This window comes from Leptodactylus fuscus, chromosome 9 (assembly GCF_031893055.1).
Source record: "Leptodactylus fuscus isolate aLepFus1 chromosome 9, aLepFus1.hap2, whole genome shotgun sequence".
Classification (NCBI taxonomy): Eukaryota; Metazoa; Chordata; class Amphibia; order Anura; family Leptodactylidae; genus Leptodactylus; species Leptodactylus fuscus.
The window spans coordinates 26,604,673-26,630,239 of NC_134273.1; the positions used below are offsets into that span (position 1 = coordinate 26,604,673).

Genomic DNA, 25,567 nt, shown 5'->3' on the forward strand with positions numbered 1-25,567 from the left:
TATTCCTAAAACAGAGAATAGCTAATTGTAGGGGGTCTCAGCCGTTACATCCTAATAATGGGGTCTCCCCCCATACCAGGGTGAATTCACCCTCCCTGCAGCCACCGAGTGCTCTCTGCTGGATGAGACATATCCCTGATCCTACTCACTGCAATGGGGGGGGTGCTGGAAAAAGTCTTAGGAATGATAGATGTGTTCTGACCAGTAGGGGGCGCACCTACATTGAGCACAGCTGGATTTACAGACCCCCCATTCTCAGGATTTATTGGGGGGTCCCAGCAGTCAGCCCCCACCAATCAGCTACTTATCCTATGATAGAGAATACATAAGCTTTACACCATAATACATTCCCATGCAGTGTCTCTATGGTTACAGACCACAAACAACCCCAGTGTAGTCAGGACTTGCAGCAAAACAAACCAATTCCCCCCCCCCCTAGAAAATATATAAGATAAGATGTGGAGCTTGTGAGGAGAGGACACAGGACAGCGGGGGAGAAGTCACATACAAGCGCCAGGTATGGGTATGATGGTACAGCCCGGCAGGCAGCTGTCTCCTGTCACTGCGCCCCGCTCCATACACATCACACCGTCCTCACCACCTCCATGACCACTACCAGCAGCTCCGCTATGGAGGCTCGGGCTGCCGGGCACGCTGCTACTTATAGTCCCACCACAGAAACAAGTGACAGCTCGGAACAATGGCCGGATAACCATAGCAGCAGAGCCGGCGGGTGAGCGCGGTCGGGCCACACACACACGGCGCACACTCCGCACAGTCACACTGACCTCATCCCGCGGTCCACAAGAGTCTCGGTCCCACTTCTATCCTAGCTCCCTTCTGCTCCTGGTAACCAGACCACTTCCGCTTCCGGGGTCACGTCCCGCGCGCTCATTGGCCAGGAGACAGGGGACGCCAATACGCAGTTACAACAGACATTCCGAGAGCGCCAGAGCTAGCGGGAGGAAGAGCAAAGTCTCGCGAGAGCGCGGCCATCTCACGGACGTCACTGCCGAGGGAGCCATTTTGGTTGAGGCACTTTGTCGTTCAAGTAAATGAACTCCGTGCCTGTGCCGTTTGTTTTGCTTACCGAAAATACACCCAAAGTTGGCAACTGCCGGTTATTTCACCAGTCTAGTCTGTAATTAATACAGGAAGGTTAATGACAATATTGCAATGTGCAATGTACATCAGCCGCCACTAGGGGGAGACAAAAGTATAGTGAAAATGCCTAATAAGCAAAATTGACGGTTGTAGATCCCATTTGCTTATTAGTCATGTTCATAACACTTGTATCTCCCCCTGGTGGCGGCTAAAGGAGAAACATAAACAGTTTTATGCAAATAGGTGGATTTGGTGCCTAAATAAAGTACATCAGTCATGTGACCAGTACCGTACAGACCCCAAACCTACCTCCCTATAGTCCAATGAATAAGAGTGTAATGGAAGCCCCTGACTTCATATACTTGGTTCTGTGTCAGCCCTGTAACTGCCCAGGGGTTCAAGGTGGAGATTGTGGAATTTGTCAAGTGGGTTTGACTTATATAATTTATCAGGGTTGATCAAATGGACAAATAAACCACAAGCATTCCCGAAGCAGGACAACCCCCGCGCTATACAGGCAGTGATGTAACTATAGCCTTGTGGGCCCCAGTGCAATCTTTTGTGATAGTGATGGTTACGGGTGCTAAGGAGTGTAATCCCCCTTAGTGTGGTTAGGGGTAATCTCTGGGTCTCCTTGGCTTATGGGCCAGATGGAAGCTACAATCTCAATACTGATGCCAGTGCTTATGGGCCCCCAAAAGCTCCTGGGCCCTGGTGGGACTGCACCCTCTGAAGTTACACCCCTGTATACAGGTGAATTAACAAACTGGAACAATTCATATTCATGGGACTTGCCCTCTTATTGAGCCACTGTCCAGTGACTGACAAAACATTAAAACGGGCTAACATTAGAAAATTCAGGGGTTTTGAGTTAGTTAGTAAGGGCTAGTAGTGGGCGGGTTTGCTAAGGAAACAGGGAGAGATTAAAGAGATCAATTTATCCCAAACCATCCCTTTAAAAGGATTCTACCATCAAATTTTTTGCCCCTAACACGTAGGAATAGCCTTAAGAAAGGCTATTCATCTCCTACCTTTAGATGTCTTTTCTGTGCTGCCGTTCCGTAGAAATCCGTTTTTGACGGTATGCAAATGAGTTCTCTCGCATGCACTGGGGCGTCCCCAATGCTGCAAAAGAACTCTCCAGCGCCGCCTCCATCTTCTTCAGGAACAGGGTCTTCACTAGAGATAAACGAGTACTGTTCGGATCAGCCGATCCGAACAGCACGCTCCATAGAAATGAATGGATGCACCTGGTACTTCCGCGGCGGCGGCCGGCCGCTTAACCCCCCGCGTGCCGGCTACGTTCATCCATTTCTATGCGAGCGTGCTGTTCGGATTGGCTGATCCGAACAGTACTCGCTCATCTCTAGTCTTCACACGTCTTCTTCCAGGGGTTGGCTTCAAATTTCTAGGCCTAGGGCAAAGCCGACTTGCCATGCCCGCCCGCCCGCCACAGGAAAATGGTCACTTACACAGTATTGCAAGTGGCCGGCAGGCATGCGCAGTCGGCTTTGCCCTAGGCGTAGAAGTTTGAAGCCAACTCCCGGAAGAAGACGTGTTCCTGAAGAAGATGGAAGCGGCGCTGGAGAGTTCTCTCGCAGCATTAGGGACGCCCCCAGTGCTGTTTGAGTGCCGGGGACCGCCCCAGTACTGCAAGAGAACTCATTTGCATACTGGCGAAAACCGGGATTTCTACAGAACGGCGGCGTGGAGAAGACATCTAAAAGGTAGTAGATGAATAGCCTTTCTTAAGGCTATTCTTACGTGTTAGGGACAAAAATTCGATTTTAATGGTAGAATCCCTTTAAGCCTCTATGTTACAACCCACTGGAACAAAAAGTGATACACTTCCATATAAAGTATATATTACATATCAATTTTTTATTTTCTTTTAAAAAATAGTTCTCATCGTACAAAAAGTCAGCAAAAATCTAAATCTGTTCACACGAGAACAATATACTGTACAAAGACAATCTCAACCATGTTTATAGGCCGAATAAAAGACAAAAAAAAGCACTTTAATGAAAATATTTTTCATTATAAAAAATAAAAAAACTTTCCTCGGACATCTAGGAGCATTTTACGGCCTAAATTTTCAGAAGCAATGTCACGACAATCAGATATATAAAATGTAAAATTAATGCATTAAAACAAGATATAATGATAATCCCAATATGCTAAGCGCAGAGTTTCAATGTCTCAGTATGGAGCAGAAGCAAAGAACATGTAACTTGTCAATCGTGATTCGGACTAGGCGCACGCTGTGACTCCAGACATGACATGTTGTGGAGCCAAAGATCACACGGCCCGTATCACATGTAATGGAATAAATGCACTGGGACTTGCGAGCAAACAAAATGGCGTTATTTTTGCCACCAATGTGTTGTGCAAATGCAAGTCGCCATATGACGTGTTTCTTTACAGGCAGGGTAACAGTGCAATCTTTGGCCATATGAAAGATGCCATGAAGCCCTAACCTTAAAGGGGTTGTCCAAATTCAGACAAATACTGAGAGACCAATGTTATTGTTTGTATAATGAAAAGTTGTACAATTTCCCAATATACTTTCTGTATCAATCCCTCACGGTTTTCTAGATCTCTGCTATTGTCATTCGTTTTGTTTACTTATATTGGATAAGAATCAGTCCATGGTCATGTGATGAACACAAAGGTGCACAGCTCGTTACCAGGCAGTTGTCTGTTTACTGTGCCCATCACATGACGAATCAGTCCGTGGTCATGTGATGGATACAGTTGCACAGTAATCAGACATCTGCCTGGTAATGAGCCGTGCACCTGTGTGTTCATCACATGACCATGGACTGATTTCTATCCACTGTTAGTAAGCAGAATGAATGAAAACAAGCAGAGATCTAGAAAACTGTGAGGAATTGATAGAGAAAGTATATTTGGAAATTGTAGAACTTTTTATTATATAAACAATAACATTTGTCTTTCGATATTTGTCTGAATCTGGACAACCCCTTTAAGTTGATTTTATATGGCCACAGATACAAAATATTCCCCTTCAAGTACACCCCAAATCATATATAACCACAATATAAATGTCAACCCCTTCAGAGAATCCGAAAATGTAAAAAATATTTACATACCCCCCCCCCCCATCTCATGTACATGCCGTCTGCTGCTTAGCCTGTCACGTGACCTCAAACTTCACTGCTGAGCAACATAAAAGTTATTGGTCAAATCTGATGTTTGGCTCCAACCTATATTGTGAGAAAAGAACCCTCTAGACGCCCCCCCCCCCCATCCCAAAAAAAAATGATCTAAAAGGACTCTAATTAAATTAAAAAAAAAACAAAAAAAACCCAATAACTAAAGGCTCCCAATAGAATAGATTAGAAATATACGTCAGATGCTCTTTTGAAGTCAACTATAGATTCGGCAAAATGTCAAATAATACATTATGCAGACACCAAGGCAATGTTCACACAAAAATTTGGCGCTGATTTTGAAGGGGAATAAACCTTAAAATTAACGCTAAATTCCACCCTGAAAATCTCCCTCCTGTTGTATTCAATGGGGGGCAGAGACCAAAGCAGGACACAAGACATCAGTGCCCGGGGAAAGAAGTGTTGTCAGAGGGACAGCACAGAATAAGGTCTGTTCTATACAACATGTGATATTCCTGCTACAAATGTAACTGTAATTGCCGTCATACAATGTAGAATGTGTGATCTTTATGTAGGATGATCTCCGGGATCGCACAACATGATGCCTCATGACCCTTGAGCAGAATATTATTGTAAATCTAGTATTGCAGACTGGATATCTGCCATAGTCTGGACTTGTAAGACTGAACATTATGCTGCACACAAATTTTTTTAAAAACATTTTTCATTGAAAAATACACCTTTTGTCATGAAAAACCCTACAAGTTCCCTGGTGCATGGTAAGTGGAGGATGTGCATGTCCTCCCGGCACTAGACGGCTTAAGTCTAGGACTAGGAAACATTTTAGGCAACTGCTGCACCCCTATGGTTTTGGTCGGCTCTCCTTGGAGAGGTGGGGGCAGCTGAAGAGGGGCTAAGTGCTTCTGCCCGTCAGTTGGGGTCTATGACAATGTTCTATGAAGGTAAGTCTTTTTTTTTTTTTAAATGTAGATTGGGAGCCCCATATAAGGATCACAATGTACATTTTTCCCTATCAGTATGTCTTTGTAGAAGGGGAGGAAATCCATGCAAACACGGAGAGAACATACAAACTCCTTGCAGATGTTGTTCCTGGCAGGTTTCAAGCCCAGGAGTCCAGAGCTGCAAGGCTGCAGTGCTAACCACTGAGCCACCGCATTGCCCTGCGGAGGAGTAGTCATTGACTGAAACTAGGGGAGGACGCGCCGATGTGTTCAGTGCTTGCTCGGTGAAGCCGAGGTGTGCTACTCTAGCTTCAGTGAAAAAAACTTCACGTGCAACAGGAGCGGGGCAAGTATAGACTCGCTTTTAAAACCCCATTAATATTTGGGGCAATAAATCTCCAGCAGGTCTTTAAGGTTTTAGTGTACCAAACATACCCAACAGCTTCCCTTTAAGGCTGAATTCACACTTTGTAGTTTTGATTTATCACAAGGCTGGCCATTCACCCGAATGGCTGCCATGTAATACTACATTTCCCCAGCAGTGGCTGCTGTTGGGAGCCGTCTGTACCCAGACAAGCAGATGACTTTGCTAGCCATGGCCGGATTCTGAAAGGGACTGTCTGTGATGAGACAATCCATTGAAGCCAATTCCCACCATTGAACAGCAGGTCTGTTTATTCATTATGTTAAATAAATTCTGTGCTGATTCCTTACGGCCTCCTGCACACGACTGAGTATGGAGTCCGAGGCTCTCTTCCATTCTAATACATAGAGAGAATATCTGATAAAATTTTGGAACGGATCACTGGAACACATATCTTTCATATAGTTACATAAATGGAAACGTCTTATCAACATCAGATTAGGATCCTTTCTTCTATTGGGATTAAAGAGTAAGTGATCGATAGAAAATACTGAAAGGGTTTGTGGCAGGTTTATTATTTATCCTATCTGCAGGACTGGTGAGGATCTGACTAGTGGGATCTCCATCAATCATCAGAGTTTGGGTCCCTTGTCCTCTGAGGAAGTAGTTGCATAGATGTGCTGGCGATCCATTCATCGATAGAGACTGCTGAAGGAAAGCTGGGTACTTAACCCTTAAGTACTATCATGGTGTCTATCATCATGTTATGTGTATGATAGCGGTGTATGATAGACATCATTATAGGGTTAATTCTCTGGCAGTCCCATAGAGATAAATGGAGCAACACCATAACTGCACAACTGCTGCGCCATTCAGGGGTACAAGAGTCCCTGTTCTTGTGGTTCACGGAGCTCCCTTGTCTAGGGGCATAGCTATAGGTGTGCCAAGGTAGCCATACTACCAGGCCTTGGAGCCTCAGGGGGCCAAAGGTGTCTCTACATCATAAGACACCAGTATTATAGATAACAAGTGGCCCCTGCTACATATTTAGCATTGGGCTCAGAAGTTTGAGTTTACGCCTCATCCCTTGTGTTTTTTTGTCTTTTTTTTTTTTGGGAGGCAGATATTACAAATTACCAGATCCTCCAGACAAACACCCAATAATGTGAACTGGGTCTATAAGTTATCGAGTCACATACACCATAGGAGGATTCACTAGACGGTACATTAAAAGCAGAGGTACTGTAAGGAAAGGGAAGAGGGGTAAGGAGAAGGGAAAAAAAATTAGGAAAAGAAAGGAAAAACAGCAATGGCAGGTTCCAAGCAGGTAAGAACATTTTACTTTAATTTGCTGAATGCAGCAACTGTCCAAAGGGGTTGGGGATGGGCGACATTTTTCTTTTCTTTTCTTTTTCCTTAAGAGTCCGCATTAGAACAGTCTGTGATTTGACGGATTTCAGCTACATTTTATTTTACAATGGAGTCATCCTTGGAATGCTGGTAGTACGTTATATCCAAAAATAAAAAGACAATCTAGTATGGTGTAGCTTGGATGCGGTTCCTTCCACATTTAATAAATGTAACTTTTTTTTTTTTTGTCCCAGGGACACTGAAGTTGGTGAGAACAGCGGCCATGCATCAAATGCTATTCCTTTCCTTGGCCTGGTGGACTTCACGCTCGCTTGGTTACTTCGCACACTGCTCTGCATTTTGATCAGGGAAAACGGGGAGCACAACATGAGATATGCGGCTCCAGACTCCGCTGAACTTGTCCTTATCCATGCCATCGTGGGTGGCCTTGTTGTCTGAGATGGTCAATTTTTGGATTAAGAACTCTCTGACTTTCTCTTCCAGATTTGCAAGCGGAATCTCCTTATCCAGAGTCGGATCTTGCAAGAGCACGGTGAGCACCAGCGCCACATTTTTATACACCGCCGACTCATGGTCACAATACTTGTAGAGAATCAGCAGTGACCCGGCGGGCAGTACCTCTAAACGATGAAGCACCGCTGCCCGGGTCGTGGCCTGGAAACCTGCACTTAACTTACCATCAATGTGTTCTTTAACTTCCTCACTGCTTTTCGATGCCCAATCTGATCCCGATATCACCGTGTGGCTGCGGTTGCAGGCGGAGGAATAGATCTTGGCGAGCTGGGTGCTGAGACAGAGCAGAGTCTGTTCTGCATCCATGGCACCTGTGAGTAGGATTATAGCAGGCTCTGTATTTCCCTTCTGGTTCTCCAGGTGGCGCTCTAGAATGCGTCTACTTCTGTTCCACAGCAGCGGAGACTGGTTAGTGAAGACGCTGCCAAGTTTTTCAAAGTCATCCTTGAGATCCTGTTTGACTAGTGGTTCATCTTCAAACAGCAGAGCGGCTATCTTCTGGAAAGATTCTGGTGATGTGTGATATACAGTGGCCGAGCCGACGAGCACAAGCAGGAGGACCCCAAATAAATAGATCATGCATGTTCCTGTAAAGAAAATAAAACTTATTATAGATGAGCCACAGCCCATATCTTACTTACAATATTAATCATGTACTGGCCTTCTGTTTAACAGATTTTGCATTTTTCATCATTAAATAAGACATTTTTGTTTGCGGAATATTTCTGGGAAAGTTGGGTGGCAACCGAATATGGCAGCCATTAAAAGTTGAATAAAAAATTTGCTCAGTAATGCACCAACATATCACTGCTTAACTGTGCTTATTTGCTATTCTGGACTCTAGAAAAGCTGGGTTCCCAATTAAAATGGTAATGTCATCTTGTCACCCAGCTTTCCTGGCAAATAAAGGGGATTTGTAGTTCTTTAAAGGGATTCTACCATTAAAACCTTTTCTTTTTTGTGGATAAGACGTCGGAATAGCCTTTTGAAAGGCTATTCGTCTCTTACCTTTAGACGTGGTCTCCGCTGTGCCGTTCCTTAGAAATACCGGTGTTTATCGGTATGCAAATGAGTTCCCTCGCAGTGATGGGGGCAGGCCCCAGCGCTCAAACAGCGAGCCCCCATTGCTGCCAGAGAATTGTCTCCAGCGCTGCCTCCTTCTTCGCCTGCAGCGTCATCTTCAATGTCTTCTTCCGGCGCAGGCTCGTAACTTCTAGGCCTCGGGCCTTGAGCAAAGCAGACTGCGCAGGCGTACAGGCCACAGGAAAATGCCGCTAACAATACTGTGCAAGCAGCCATTTTCCTGTGCGCCTGCGCAGTCTGCTCTGCTCAAGGCCCGAGGCCTAGAAGTTACGAGCCTGCACCAGAAGAAGACATTGAGGATGACGCTGCGGACGAAGAAGGAGGAGTCGCTGAGAGACACTTCTCTGGCAGCAATGGGGACACCCCCATCGTTGTTTGAGCGCTGGGGCCCGCCCCCATCGCTGCGAGAGAACTCATTTGCATACCTGTAAAAACTGGTATTTCTAAGGAACAGCGCAGCAGAGACCACGTCTAAAGGTAAGAGACGAATAGCCTTTCTAAAGGCTATTCCAACGTCTTATCCACAAAAAAAAAAAAAAAAAAAAGGTTTTAATGGTAGAATAGAATCCCTTTAAAAAGGAATGGTGAGGATTCATGTCTGAACTCTTGGTGCTGGTGTACATGTTAGTTTTGTGATGAAATAGAATATATTTGGTGCATTGCAATTCATGTAATCTTAAATTTTATATGTTGTTGTCTCTGTCGCCTTACAGGTATTTCATCCACAAGTATAATTATGTATTTTTCTCGCTTATTTCACTGGGGGACTCAGCACTTTGGGATGTACTAATGTAATCCGAAAGGGAGGGAATTACAAGGTCTGCGAGAAATCTAAGGCACAGAAATCTAGCCACAGAATAGGTCTGATAAAATGTGAAAGTATGGATGAAGGCTCAGGCGGCAAAAGCTTTACGGAAGGAGGAAACCTCCTTAGGTAGAAAAACCGGTGGAAGATGAAGGACAACATTGTCGTTGTGGAGAACAAGAAAAGACGGCTTCGGGGACAGGAGGGTGCAAGACACTAGGTTATAACTGACTAGCACAGTGTCTGTGAGAGGTTATAGCCCAGAGGTGGGGCCGGCTTCTTTTGATACTCCTAGTGTTAGCCATCTAGTGGATGGGTCTATACCAGGGGTAGGCAAGCTTCGGCACTCCAGCTGTTGTAAAATTACAACTCCCAGCATGCATACTTGCTCTGCTGTTCTTGGAACTCCCATGGAAGTAAATGGAGCATGCTGGGAGTTGTAGTTTCACAGCAGCTGGAGAGCTGAAGGTTGCCTATCCATGGTCTATACCCATGATGCGGTCCCCCCCTACCCAATGAAATAAGTGAGCAATTGCTACTTCCTGAAGTACAAAACGGTACTTAAAGGGTTAAAAGAATCTTACTGTATCCATACAGTAGCTTTGTACATATACAATATATATATATATATATATATATATACACACATATACCAGAAAAACAGATGAAGGACTTCGTATGAGGTTTACTTTCAATTTTTTGAACTCCTGTAAAAAAAAAAGGACAAATAATTTAGAAAACCAGAATCTAGAATATCTAGAACAGAATGAACAGAAATCACACAGAATAATGATCTCTTACCCTTCAATTCAATCTTCTTTGCTGGATAGTGGTTTTTCAGATCGAGTTCGGGATGATAAGCTGTTGAGAAACCACAAAGTATAAAATACAATGTAGAGCACAAATCTATATTAACCTGACAATGACCTTGTTTTCCCCCAGCACTATAGGCCAGGGTTAGGCTAAGGCCCCACGTTGCAGAAACACCGCAAAAAATAATGCAGCATTTTACAGTACCAGCAAGGTGAATGAGGTTTTGGTTACTCTTATCCAAACATTGCAGAAAAATGAGCTGTGGATAGGTTATCAGTATGAAATCATCAATTTGGGGCCATACTGAGCTCCCTGATCCTCCTGCAGTGGGTACACATAACAGCAGTGCGCTCACAGGGGGGGGAGGGGGGGGGGAGAGCATAGCCGGGGAGCAATGAGGTAAGTACTGTACTAGTAATCAGTAATGGAAGCCAGGCACTGCATGGGGAACACCCGGTGGGGGCCACTGTCCTGTATGGAGCCATTTTTACTACATGGGGCCACTTTACGGTCTGAGGAATCCCATTTACCAGTCTGAGTTTGAGACCCCTGGCCTACAAGAACACACAATAAGACCCACAAGAGCCAGAATAGTAGACAAATATATAGACACAAACATATATGAACCTCTCCATGTACCTTTTTGTTTTTGATAAGCGATTCCCTCTTTTTCTTCTTCATCTATGACATAAAAGACAACAACCATGTCAGCCATTTCTCTGCCGATAGCACCTAGTTATTATCACAGCAGTGTTTTATCAGTAAATGTGACATCACATACCATCAGAAAAAAGTTGTGCTTTAGGATTGGCAGGCTGTGACTTTGCATTCTCTGCACAAAAATTAAGTCAACATATAAGAAATAATTAGGAAAGAGGAGATGCAGCAGCTGTGAGAAAAAAAACAAACAAACTTGGATCACACCTGAAAGATAGAGGCAAGAGACTAATGCCGGTCAGCAACACTAGAAACCTCATGACAGTACCGGGTCAAAGATTTTAATTTCTTGACATGTTGTAGTTTGCTCTCTGCCAACAGTGCACTCCTTCAAGGAGCATCCCCAGAAGTGCCCCCTCCCCCTCATAGCGTCCCCCATAGCAGTGTCCTCCCTTCCACACAGCGTGCCCCATAGCAATGCCCTCTTCTCCACACAGCGTGCCCCATAGCAATGCCCTCTTCTCCACTCAGCATCCCACAACAATGCCCTCTCCTCCGCACAGTGACTGACAGCAGAGCCCTCTCCTCCGCACAGTGACCAACAGCAGAGCCCTGTCCGACCCCTCTTTCTACAATAGTCATACCTAGCCCACCTCCCTTCCAGACAGTGTTCACAAATAGATCTCGTCCCTTCTCTCACAGTATTCCAGCTTTCTCCACCGCGGTCTCAGTAGGATAACCTCCCTTACTCCTTGAATTCAATTCAACAAAATTTCATGCAGAAGTAGTACACAGAACTGAGAACCATTTCACAGGCAGTGTGTGCGCTGTGTCCTACATCCACCACCTAACTCCATACAGCTCAGAAAGAAAAAAGAAGCTAGGAAAGAAAAGCCACACACAACACATCCCTTACGTACCACGTGGGGTTTGTTGATAGCGTGCATTGAGGAAGGACTCTTTGCCACGACCTGTGAAACATAAAAGACCCAAGCAGAGTTTTACCTGGTAATAATTGAAAGGATCTCCATATGGTAAAGCAGCATAGGTATGAGATAAATAAATCAGGTTCTGCTCACATCTGCACCACGTGTCCGTCTGATGCCGATAAGTCATCAGTATTTGGTTATCTGAGGGGTCTGATACCTGCGCCCCAATTGCTTCCGGCAGCTTCCATGCATAGGAAGCTCTGAAGCGGACGGGGAACGTGTGCAGAAGTCTCCTATTCAAGTAATAAGAGAAGCGCTGCAGCCCCTTCCCCTGCATAGTTGTGGTCCTGGGAAATTGAGGTAGTGCTCCTATTACTTGAATAGGAGGAGCCTGCACACACTACACGACCACGGATCTATATACATGTTATGACCTAAATCAAAATGGTGACCAATTGGGCATTTTACCACACCCCTTTACAGTATGATTAAGTGGTCGATCCTCATAAGATTTGTTTTAGCAAGATTCACCCAGCCGTTGCATTTGCATATAACACGGCCGAACTGAAACTGCTATTATTATATTCTGTGGTGTTTGTGGGGCCAGGGGAGGAGAGGAAACATAAAATAACAGCGTTACTCACCTCTCCTATGTGACTCCCTGCTGTCTACAGTGTTTCAGGGACCTCAGCATCACGTGGTGTTGTGACACACAGATGCAAGCGTTACAATGCTACGTGACCTCAGCCAGAAGCGCCAAAGACAGAAGGAAGTCGCGCCGTAGTGAGTAACACTGGTTTTCAATGGTTTTCTCACCTCCCTTGGCCCTCCGCCTATTATATTCTGGAGTCTGGAAAGACCCCACGGTATAATAGCAGTTTGGGTTATATAGCAGAGCTATATGTCAGGAGCACAGATATTACATGAACCTTTCCTTGAACATTTTAGTTCTCAATTGGAAGATGAAATGCTATATAATATATAAAGAAGCAATTCTGCCTAGAACAATGCGATTTGTCAACTTCTAGGACATAATACAGACATACCTTCAGGACTGAAGTAGGACCGCTGTGTACTACCTGCAGTTAGAAAGTAGGAAGAAGAAATAAAAATTATATTATATATATGTAAATGAAACAGAGACGCCACAAGTCAGATATATTCTATTGTACGCAGGTACCTCTCCAGTCTTCTCCTCTAATGTAGCTTGTCTTGTCCTTATCTGCAAAATATAAAATAACTTAAATGGGTTGTGACAAATGTACAAGTTATCAACTATGCACTGGATCGATGATAAAGGTCTGGTCAGTAAAGTCCAACCCCAGGGACCTCCACCATTCATGAGAATGAGGGTACTTTGTATTGCTGTATGATTGGAGAAGTGCGTCAGGATTGACAATTTGCTTTATTTGACTCTATGGGCCGGCAAGAGATGTCAGAGCAATGAAGAAAAGTCAAATACAAAGAGGACTAGGGCAGAAGTGTGCCTACTGGGCCACCATTCTATCTGTATGGAGATACAAGAGACCTCCATTCCCGTAACTGAAAGATGGACCCCCTTTGACTATATAGAGATGGCAGAGTTGTGCTGTCCTGCAGTAATATTTGGTATCAACCATTTTGCAGTCTTGTCTATTCCATACTCAGAATTATTTTTAACATGAGAGCATGGCTTAAGGATGATGACCTAAGCTACAAGTCAGTGACCCACTGATCATAGATCGGTGCTAAGTAGATTACTGGTAGTTCAACCATTACTGGTGAATGGAGATGAGTGCCGTGCACTTACACACACCAGTACACAGGAGTTTGGGTAGGGAACGGGCTCTGAGCTCTAGACTCAGCGTTGATCTAGGTCTCAGTAACAGTACAGACCTCTCTCTCCTATTGCTGCTGCTTTACCTGAAAATCAGCAAGGGAGTGAGGGAGTGTCCCACATAGAGGACCTGCAACCAACACAGTCATATATGATACTGGCGAGGTGGGTAGTAGTGACAGAAAAGGGCAGTAGTGGCTTTGTTAAGGGGGTACTAGCATAGATCTTCAATATCAGAAATATGAAGCCTCCAACTCCCAGCATCGCACCGATCTTATGTTGGCCATCACTTGTTTGAGAACAAGGACTCTTCAAACATATGACAGGCAAGTGCCAGCAGTCCTTATCCTAAGTGTCAGCCATGCTTCTAACGACGGAGAAATCCCTATCCTTATAAGCCAATCTATAATTCAGCATATAGTCTAGTGTTTTACACCTAAAAGGGTTCGCACATGATAAAAGCAGAACATACTTACCATTAGTAACGTCGATGAGCTGTCTAGTTTGGGATAGTGTCGTTTTTTTCACACTCCCTGCAAGTAAATGAACGCAAAACGAAATCAGAACTTACCATGGGCACACCTAACAGCGGAGAGCACAGGTAGACATGTCATACAAGCACCTACTGGTTTCATGTTGATAATGTCTGGTTTCTTTTTCATCACCTGTAAGATGAAGGGCAACCATGTAAGAAATGGTCATATAGTGTGAACAGTGATTTATGGAAAAATGTGTTACAATGTAGTCAGATAGGATAGAACAATATCCACGTACCACCAGCAGTCCCAGTGGGAGATCTAATCGAAGGCCCGGTATCATCTGTTAAAAAAAAAATACATAGAAAAAAATCAGTCATTAGCCATTTATAGCCCTGTATGGACTCACATGGGAGGACTCTATATACACATACCATCAGTATACTTGCTGAGCTGTCTCGGCTGGGAGGGCTGCCTTTCTGCACTACCTATATACACACACAAAAATCAATATATAAAACACAACAATATGAAAAACAGAAGAGTGGAACAGATGGAGACTTACGGACCACAGGATAAATGAGACTTTAGGAGGCCTTAATGAGGATACATAAGAAATAGATACCTAAACCCTTGGAAACAAACACTGTCTATATATGGGCTGGCACTATGTAGTTAATGCCAGGGTTTGTATATATAGGGCACAGGATCTCAGCCTGTAGCATGTACAGCGAGTCTCAGCAGCATTCTGCTACAATTAGCCAGTCTGGTGGGTCTACTTCACATTACTGTCATCACAGACCGCTGCCGTCATCTGTCATAAGATGACAGCAACAGGCCTTAATGTTAGTAGTGTGATAAAAATGTTTAAAACTTAAAAAAAACAAAAACAAACAAAGTAACAAAAATAACACAAAATAAATAAAAAAGTTATAGCTCTAATAATATGGAGACACTAATAATATGGATTCTTAGTTTATAAGTAGAGATGAGCGAACAGTAAAATGTTCGAGGTTCGATATTCGTTTCGAGTAGCCCCTCAATATTCGACTACTCGAATCAAATATCGAACCCTGTTATAGTCTATGGGGGGAAAATGCTCGTTTCAGGGGTAGGCAACATTCGATCAAATTATACTTACCAAGTCCACGAGTGAGGGTCGGGCTGGATCCTCCGAGAAGTCTTCTCCTTGCAGCTTCCCCACAGCATCTTCCGGCTCTGAATTCACTCTGCCAGGCATCGGGCCTGGGCAGAGCCGACTACGCATGCCTGCACTACAAGCGGACATGCGTAGTCGGCTCTACGCAGGCCCGATGCCTGGCAGAGTGAATTCAGAGCCGGAAGACGCCGCGGGGAAGCTGCACGGAGAAGACTTCTAAAGGTAGGAGAAGAACCAGGGTTGATTGGCCGACTGTATAGCATTCGGCCAATCAATGCTGGTTCTGCATCAAACTTTTACATTCAAATAGCGAGTGGTACTCGATCGAGTACGAGTATTTCGAATACTGTAGTATTCGATCGAATACCTACTGGATCGAATACTACTCGCTCATCTCCATTTATAAGTAATATGCCATAAGTCTCTCCCCCACTTACTCTCTGCTCGTCGGTCACTTTCAGGTAATCCTCTTCTGTTACTATTACTGTATTCAGAGCCTTCTTCAGAGTAGTCATCACTGTCTGGTGTGGCTGGAAGAAATAAAGTTAAATTACCTTCCTAATCCTCGCATACAAACTCACAAGGTGTCAAGCACACCCCCTGCCACTCTACCCATTGTCCATGGTGCTGATGGAAACAGATGAGCACAAGTTACAACTTTTCATTTATTCACTGACATCTCTCCTCTTCCTATGTTGAGTAGTCAAGGAGGCGGTCCTATATCTGATTCTCAAAATTCTTACTCTGTGTACAGTGGCCACAAGGGGGAGCTTCATTCAGAAAGATTTAGGCTAAAAGTGTAAAGAACACATAAATAATATTCACGTGCCGTCCTTGCCTCCGCAGACCCGCTGATTTCTAGCAGTGAGCTGGGGCCACAAAATGGATAACAATAGGACCTGTCCTGAGTTTTCCCCCGCGCTCATGGCCCTATACACGGAGGTGTGTTTTGGGACAAACATAATAATGGGTGAGTGTGCTAGCTGTTACAAACCCGGCTAGCACACACTCTGGTGCATGGAGCCTTAAGAGATGTTCACATGTAGGAAATTTCCACTCCAGGAATTAGAAACAGATTTAGGGTATGTTCACACAGCAGAAAATGGATTCCGCCTGTGAACATACCACGCAGCTAGCCGCGACGGAAAGCCGATACAGTGCACCAGCAGCCCGCTGTATCATTCCGCTCCGGATTAGGCCCAAATGAATGGGCCTAATCGGGAGGGAGTCTCGCACTGAGTCAGCCGGGTGTACTTATTAACCCATTACTAGCACTAATAGACCTATTAAAAAAAAAAAAAACATTTTCTGCCCGGAATACCCCTTTAAGTCCTCCCATGTTGATCTTGTGAACTTGGTGATGATACTAGAGTTTCCAAGGTTACTTCGGACTTGATGTAAAGTTTTCTTTATGTATATAACAGTCCTATGAAGGATCTGCTAAAAAATGGGCAAATAGTGACAAACCGCAGCAAGTGGGGAATGAGCAGCCGATAGAACGTAACCTAGATAAAGCCCAGATAGTGATAACCTATTGGACAAGGACTCTTGGAGACAGTCACCTTCATATTTACTGAGCTCGGTGGTTCTTCTTAAGGATATAGATTTCACATTCTGCTCCGCTGTGTCCTCTTTTTTCTCTAAATGATAAATAGTGATATATAATCAGTATATAGTCAGCTATCTATCATAGTGCAATGGCTTAATACCCTTCTGTGCAGAGAAACCTATAATACTAAAGGGAACCTGTCAGCAAGGTTATAAGGTGTTCTAGATATGGTGGGCAGTTGGGATGTAAAACAGTGAATATATAGTTTATATTAAGGTGGATATATCATTCTGGACATTGTACTGTAAATGTGTTTACTTTGTACTGTCTTATATTTAATATCTAGTATATTCGTGTTAGTTAATAAAGATATTTTATTATCCTACACTGAGCAGACCTTGTCATTTTGTGGAAGGTAATAGAAATCATTGTTAATACAAGGGAATTGGTGAAAATAAAGGAACAATGAATAGTGGGGATTGATATCATAATTAAATATTAATAACCAATATTGACCTCCTTTTACAGTGGGACTTACCTTTACCAGCATTCCTGATTGATGGACGAACAAACCCAGAAATATCACCCATGCTTCCTGTACAGAAGAGAACACAGGTCAGTAATCCTCAGCTCTTCTATTATATTGCCGGTACATCACCTTACCTTGAGTACAACGTCTTAGGGGACTGGCATGTATGTTACTGTACAGACTGTAATATTCCATAATCAACAACCTGAATGCAAGACTTGGGTACCTTCACCCATAATACAGAGTCTGTGGCACTGGGTGCGTTTTATCAAGTGGGTGGTTGTAAATGACATCTGGGGTGTTCTAGCGTGAAACATTTATCACTTATCCATTGGACAGGTTGACCGTGGTCCAACATGGGGATCCCCACCGATCCCAAGAATGGGAGATGGAAACTAGGAGGACATTGAATAAAGTAGTAAGGCATGTTCCTACCACTCAAGTTAAAGTGAGTCTGTCACCAGGATATTGTATATAAACCTAATCCCAGTACATTATAGAGCGGATTTTACAGTTTCCAAATATTTCTCTTTTATTCAGCTCTGGAGTCCCATTTTCATGTCAATCCTGTTTATTTCATATGCAACCGATAGGAAACGAGTGCTGGGGGGGGGGGGCTTAGGGGGCCTGGTCTTTGGCCTCAGTTATAGATTCCTGGGCAAACATTTCCATTCATTTGCATGTGAATAAAGCACAAATGTACCTGAAAATGGGGCTCCAAATCTGAATAATAGAGATTTATTTCAGAACTGCAGAACCATCTGTACAAGGTACTGGGATGGATCTGCTGTAATGGCCAAATAGCCACAAACTGCACCAAGTGGGGGATGAGCAGATGCTGTAGCCTTACTTAGATATATTGTAGATTGTGTTAACCGATCAGAAAATTATCCTTGGAGACGCACTCACCTTCATATTTACTGGACTTGGTGGTTCTTCTTGAGTATAAAGATTTCTCGCTCTGCTCTACTGTCTCATCTTTCTTGTCTGAATGAAAAATAGTGACATAGGATGAGCAACAAACATGGCCGTACTTTGCACAGTTTTGACAAACCTGCTCCGTATGTACTTTGGTTACATAGTCTTAACTCCATTAAGGGCTGTGAAATTAATCGCAATAATTCCGTTAATTCACCATTGTAGAGAATTCAGAAAAATTGTGAAATTGATGTTACCCCATGCGCTAGACCCCAATATATATTACATCCAGGCTTTGTGGAGATGTATTTTCTTGTATGTTAAAATTAGATTATAAATGTTATTGAGTGGGTGAGGACACATATTTGGAGACAAAAGTCAGATATTGGTTTTTTTTTTTATGAATTAGCATTTGCGGACAGTAAAAACCACTACGGCCAGAGATGTACAGTAATCCCTACCTTCAGCCCTGCCCGGACCACTCATTTCTAGCCATGACCCTTTGTGTCCCCCACACAGTCTAATGGCCCTGACATGTTATAATGTTCCCTTGAAATCCGTGGTATTACAACATCCTCCAACATTACAATGTCACCCTGAATATGATCCCACCTAGGCATGATATTCATATACAGAAAACACAACTAAAAGAATGATACAATCAGGAAATAAAAGCAGATTAAAAAAAGGAAATTTCAATATCTGGTTTTAACAGATAAACTAAAAAATTGGTGACACATTCCCTTCAAAATAAGCACAAAGGCAAAATACACGCTGCAGTATTCTTAGTGTAAGACCTGTGGATTGGTGCAGAGGGACCGAAAACCATTAGCAACTAGAGATGAGCGAGTAGTATTCGATCCAATACTACGGTATTTGAAATACTCGTACTCAGTCGAATACCACATGGTAAACGCAGTAAAAATTCGATTCCCCTTCCACGGCACTTTTTTTTTTACACCAATAACTATGCAGAGGAGGTGGGACAGGAACTAGGACAACGTAGGCATTAAAAAACGTATACAGTAGAGATGAGTGAGTGAGTAGTGAAATAGTCGAAAATTCGATTCGAGTAGACCTCAATATTCGACTATTTGTTCGAATACCTACTCGATTGAATACTACTCGCTCATCTCTAGTAACAACCAAACTCCTGAGAGTTGTGCCATCGCTGTGACATGCAGCCATCTAAAGATCGTGGAAAGGTCATTATTTTCTTACTTACCAGGCCCAGGCGGAGGAGGATCTCTCTCTGAGGTGAAAGCACTGACAGAGTATGACGGGGCACCAACCCCTAGGAAATATTGTGGGAGAAAGAAAATCAATATATACAGTAATACACTAGTAAACAAGTAAAATTTTGTTAAATGACAGAAATGGCACTAAAAATAGGGAAAATGTGAGAACACTAGGTGCTCAGTGGGCTGTCTATAAGCTGTACCTGCTATTAGCAGTCATAGGTCTGCTGTGGTATGTTGTGCACCCATTTTGTGGATTAAGAGGGTTCTCTCATTCATGACATGTTTGGGGCGGAGGAGGGGTTTGGAAACAAACGCTCTTCCTGCGCGTTCCCAGAAGCACCACTAAGCAATGGACAGGGTTGTGTAGCTGCTCTTATTACTTGTATAGCAGAGCATTGCACACACACAGCCGCGTTCAGTCTGCGAAGTAATGGCCTGCAAAATATGGACTATGCTTTCCAAATGGGACATAATCGTGTGAAAACATCCTCAGCAGAGTACATAATGCGGCAGTGATCGGTTCTGTATACCGGCTTGCTATAGTAAATGATCTGTATAAATAGTACAAGCTACAAGAATCATATACAAGGTGGAATGCCAAGACACAGACTGACTTATAGCGAAATATAACATTTGGGGGCACTTACTGCGATTCCGAAGCTGGTACTGCCCTAGTGAGAGGGAGAAAGAAAAAAACAGGTGACATTTCTTGGTGCTAGGTAGGGAAATAATAATATGATAAAACACAAAGAATACAAAATAAGAAATCTCCTCAGTGACTACAGGAAAGAGAACATCAAGGGGTTGGGCCACCAAAATGACTTATCCGTAGATGGCTGAGGGCGTTTTATTCCTTTCTTTTTTTCCCTATCAGTATGTCTTTGTATAATGGGAGTAAATCCACGCAAACACGGGGAGAACATACAAACTCCTTGCAGATGTTGTTCCAGGCGGGATTTGAACCCAGGTCTCCAGTGCTGCAAGGTTGCAGTGCTACCCACTAAGCCACCGTGTTGCCTGGCAGAGGGCGTTTTATTCCTGTCCAGAATGTAGTGGTGGATGGAGGGCTGGGCACAGCCAAGTGCGGGACTTCCGCTACCATTGTAGGGGTTTCAGAATAGTTATCCTCTATCTATACTATAGGGGTTATGGAATAGTTATTCTCTATGGATAGTATAGGGGTTATCGTATATTTATCCCCTATCCATACCATGGGGGTTATGGAATATTTGTCCTCTAGCCATAGTATAGAGATTATGGAACGGAATAATGTAACCCCCACTGGACATATAGACATCATATATAGGGGCTGGGATGTACTTGATGCATCCATGTGCTACAAGGACAGATGCAATGCTAAATAAGTTATATAAAACATTTAGTCAACCTCAGTTTCTCCGCTGTTCTCAACTAACCACTGGGGGCGCCATTTTAACAAGTGGATGTCTAGTTGGGTATTAACAAGACAGAAGCACGAGAGATTCAGTTATATATACAGCAGGTAAAAAAGCAGAGCGCCCCCACCAGACAGGTTTAATGGTAATACTTACTTGGCTCTTCTGGTTGCAGATTGTCTAGAAAGATAGGAGGACGTATTAGTGACATGGTATACAGAAGTGTAATCTATAGAAGACTCTATATACTATACTAAGGAAGATTTTCTCGCAGCCTTATGGACATGGATGTACAGACTAGGTACACACCAGAACAGGGGGCAGTAACCTTCTGCTCTCCAGCTGCCAACAACCTACAGACCAAGGGTCGTCCAAACAGCATATGTTCTGCACCCTTTCCCATGCCTGTGTACTGGATTGTCAATGCGGATTTCAATGTGAAAAATTCGCACTGGAATCCAAAAGTCAATGAGAAATTCTATTTCTTGTGCACATAATGCAGTTTTTTTTTTTTTTTGCATGCAGAAAATGACCTATGATGTGGATTTTAAATTTTTTTTCCAGTGTGGAGTTGCATCAGTTTTTCCTGCATATACATATGGATTTCAATGCAGATTTTTGGCATGTGAGGCTCTAGGCACAGGACCATATTTTTCCGCAGATAACACACTGACCCATTCATCTATATAGTCTCATACACATGTCTGTGTGTTATCATGGGTGTGACTGAGCTTAGGGTAAGATACAGGACAGATTCTATATTATATGAGAGAAGCAAATGAGACCATGAAGGCACAGGCGGCACACACGTATCATCCATAGGCAGTCCCTGCTGTTCAACCACGAAATAGCCACATGCACAAGGCTGTGGTGACAAACCCACCGTGTATACATTCTCTGGGTATGTGCAAATATTATCTGCTATTACAGATCCATATGGACCCATTCATTTCTATGACCTCATATGCACATCCTTAGTTTTTACGGATCAGTGTCCAGGCCGCAGTAACTGCACAAAGCATGGAGAAGGTCCTGCGTTTATTTGTTTGTGGAATATAGATCTGCTTATGCGGCAGTACAATCCACTGCGCTCATATGTATGTAGCCTTGGGCTGTGTTCACATCTGTTTTGGAGTCTGTAATATATGCCAGAAGAGGAAGCGTCCCTGATAAGGGACACCAGCACAATCTACTTTCATCCCCATTGACTGTGATCACACAAAGTCTTGCAGGTTACTTTAGAAGAAACCACAATATACGGTATAATAACCTCGTCGTGGCTTATTGATTTCTAGCACAAAAAAAAATTACTTCAAGATGTAAAATTGTTAAAAACAAAACACACAGGGTTAAAAATGTCCAAGACACACCCAAAGGAGCTGAGGCACACGTACAGATAAATAAAAGCGCGCTCTCCTTCCTCCCGCTCTTTATCTGCCGCCGGACGCTCTGACTATGTCACTTTTACTTTGCACTGACAAAGACAGAACCACAAGCGCAGAAAGTCACAAGGAATCAGATAATTTGTTGAACGAAGGGTTGATCTTTAAGCTAAGGCCCCACGGGACATCCCGCAGCAAAAAAAGCGCTACGGGAAATACTGCGGCAGCAACGCATCACGGTTCTTCCTGCAGCGCTTTAGACAGAAGATTTGCAGAGGTTTCCTCCGTGGACTTTCTGTTTCTATTATACCTTTGGGGAAACCGCCGACATTTCCATACATATAATTGACGTGCTGCGATTTCCAAAACGGTTTTGGAAACCACAGCATGTCCGCACCGCGGTTTTTACCACAAAGTGGGAATGGCATCCTCTTTGCACTGACTGTAAAATGCTGCAATTTTTCCCGCTGCGATTTTCAAAATCTTGGCCATTTTTGACTATACGGCTTTTCTGCAGATTTTTTTTTCTGCAATTTCCGGATGGGATTAGTCAGAATCTCATTCACTTTGTAGGCAATGGAAAACACGGCGTTTTTTGTTGCAGCTGTTTTTTTTTTTTTTTTTTGCAATGTGGGGTTTCAGCACCTTATGTTGTGGAAACGCAGATTTTTTTGGTTGCTCATTTTGCTGCCTTTTTTTTTAAGCCAACCCCAGGAGTGAATTGGGCAGATGGCGCTTTCTATATATTTCCCATTCCTTTTGTAGCCATTATTGGCTTTGGCTCAAAAAACTGCAGCAAAATCTGCAACAAAAACATATGCACACAACTCCATTCACTAACATTACAGTTTTGACACCGATATCTCTGCACTGTCAGAGGGGTCAGCCTTACAGTTCAGGTTCATCGTTGGGCGGTGATGAACACCCCCCCCCCCCCCTATACTTCTATTGACATGTACTGTTGGGCGGGGATGTTCCTCTGACACTGCAGTGATATTGGTACCGAAACAAGCAGCACTCATATCTTGGGCGCATAGCGGTAAATTCGGTATACGGTCAGCTTTCCAGCGGTATATCATACCGCCATTGTCACTGGGCATTAAAGGTCCTCTGTAAGGGTCAAGGCTGTCTATAGCACTTACTGTACGGCACTTCCATAGCCTTATAGTATGAACTAAACTTCCCAGAATGCAAATCACCAAATCATATTGGCATGCGTAGCCAGAAAAATATATCAGGAGATTTTAGGACCTGTCACCTCTCCTAACATGTGCGTTTTCGTAAATCCTTGCATTTCACATTTCTAGAGCATCTTTTCTTATCGCTCACTGTTGTACAATTCCTCTATTATTCCTCCTAGAATTGTAATAATAAATTGACAACTGGAGGGGAGTCCCCGCACTGTCTGACACGTAGACCTGTAGCAACCAGTAACTAACTTAAACATAAAGAGAACAGCACAAGGCGCAGTTATTAGAAAAGTCGCCCTAGAGTTATTATTTTACGCTACGTTCACATCTGCGCCCGGGTGGCCGTTGTTTGGTTCCTCTGACGGACACACGGACCATAAAACAGTGGACACCAATGGTGTGTCCGTTTATGTAATCTGAAAATATCAGACTTGCGGCCATTCTTCGTACAGCGATTTTCTGCCGTCACTGCAAAGGAGACTCTGACGCAGATGTGAACCAACTCGTGACGGCTTTGTAGTGCCAGTTATAGGTCTGTAGACCTGAGGCGGCCCCCACCACCAGAAAGAGATTTTTTTTTTTTTTTTTACCAATTTCTGCTTTTCTGATGACATTACTCACAGAGGATACAATAGAGGAAGCTGCAGTTTCATTCTACTGGTCCCAGCGGAAACAAAATGATTGGATTGGGCATCATGTGACCAAACTGCGAGGGGTGTAAAAGTTGTCACCCGTCAGACTTATTTTTTACCCCTTACTTGGTCAGCCCACACCAGTGTATCGTAAAATAGATAGCATAAAAATACAACAATAATAGCAGTGTCCCCTGGTGAGCTTTTTTGGAATGACACTGAAACAAAAAAAATCAACAGACCATACCAGGTCAGCCAAATCTGACGCCCTAGTAGACCCCATATCTAAATAAAGGGGTGGGAGAGGAGGCAGAGCGACCCAAGGAACCAGGGCTCGTTCCGTCCATGCAACCCGGGGTCAGAACCAGCCCAGAAACCCCCAGGTCCAGTTTCAAGAAAACCGCCAGAGGAAATAAGATAAATGAGACTTGCCAGACAAACCCTTTAAAAACTGGTTCACACACTAGAAAGTTAGCTATTTCAATAATGTATATACAGTAGTAGAGTCAGATTTATAGGTGATCGGTATTTGTGACCACTGGGGGTCCCACTGACATAGAGAGGGGGGGTCCTGTGTACCTTTATTTATACTGAGTGACGGTTACAAATGTGCTGCAATTCCATTCATCTCTATAGGACTACTTGTGATAATGGAGCGATGTGCTTGTCTAGATCAGTCAGTCCCATAATGATGAATGGAGTGGCACTGTACGAAACGCGTTCTATTCCACCGATGGGGGCATGTAGGACCCCCACTCTCCTCACCGATGGGGGCTTATAGGACCCCCACTCTCCTCACCAATGGGGGCTTATAGGACCCCCACTCTCCTCACCGATGGGGGTATGTGGGACACCCGCTCTCCTCACTGATGGGGGCTTATAGGACCCCCGCTCTCCTCACCGATGGGGGCTTATAGGACCCCCGCTCTCCTCACCGATGGGGGGGTATGTGTGACCCCAGTTTTCCTCACCTATAGGGGGATGTGGGACCCCCACTCTCCTCACTGATGGTTGTCCAGCAACCTGACACTCTTTTGGGGACAGGGAACACATTTTATTCATTGACCCACCCCATGAGTCATGCGCCACAACTTATTCATCAGTGTTTCACCACTTTCCTATACATTGGCCATACATATGGATCTGGTGCACCCAGCACAGGTAGACAGACCGCCATGACATTGGGGAGGCGCACCGGTCCCACACATGTGTATGAAAATAGTCAAACCAGTTACAATAAATACATATCCATGCTCAGACATCTCTATGGTCTCATCTATGGACTGTCTGAATGACCCGATGAGTCCATTCCCGGCTCTGCCGTACTTTCGCTGTTGCTGCCAGTAGTTGTTACCCTAGTACCGCGTTCCCGTGTAGTAACTCTCGGTAAACTGACTAATAGTCGTCTGCTCACCGGGGTTTCCTGCTCTCCTCCGAGAAGTCATCTTTCCCGCTCCTTGTTACAGCACGGAGTAGTCCTGTGCGAGAATAGAGCGGGGAGGGTTCTCCGCCTCACTTCCTGGTTAGGAAATATTCTGCGCGGTAC

The 25,567-nt window shown here is 44.0% G+C and overlaps 2 protein-coding genes across 4 annotated transcripts in view; both read right to left on the reverse strand.

The window, feature by feature from the left end:
* The window catches only part of CEP350 (centrosomal protein 350), a 37,215-nt gene extending 36,342 nt beyond the window's left edge, over nucleotides 1–873 (reverse strand). For all 3 annotated transcript variants that reach the window (XM_075286758.1, XM_075286757.1, XM_075286756.1), the window contains exon 1: nucleotides 789–873. The gene's annotated coding sequence lies outside the window, so the exon portion shown is untranslated. The remainder of the gene's footprint in view (nucleotides 1–788) is intronic.
* Nucleotides 874–4,441: 3,568 nt separating this feature from the next.
* On the reverse strand, nucleotides 4,442–25,525 carry LOC142218074 (uncharacterized). The gene is made up of 20 exons (XM_075286505.1): nucleotides 25,436–25,525; nucleotides 20,974–20,997; nucleotides 20,071–20,094; nucleotides 19,408–19,476; nucleotides 18,174–18,251; nucleotides 17,274–17,330; nucleotides 16,749–16,826; nucleotides 15,624–15,716; nucleotides 14,462–14,515; nucleotides 14,326–14,370; nucleotides 14,178–14,216; nucleotides 14,028–14,084; nucleotides 12,916–12,957; nucleotides 12,782–12,814; nucleotides 11,727–11,777; nucleotides 10,931–10,981; nucleotides 10,789–10,830; nucleotides 10,138–10,197; nucleotides 9,990–10,043; nucleotides 4,442–8,035 (listed from the first exon to the last, which is right to left on the reverse strand). Exons 1-20 carry the CDS (start codon nucleotides 25,464–25,466, stop codon nucleotides 7,251–7,253), a joined length of 1,767 nt encoding a protein of 588 aa, XP_075142606.1. The 5' UTR covers nucleotides 25,467–25,525; the 3' UTR covers nucleotides 4,442–7,250.
* Between the last annotated feature and the right edge of the window lie 42 nt (nucleotides 25,526–25,567).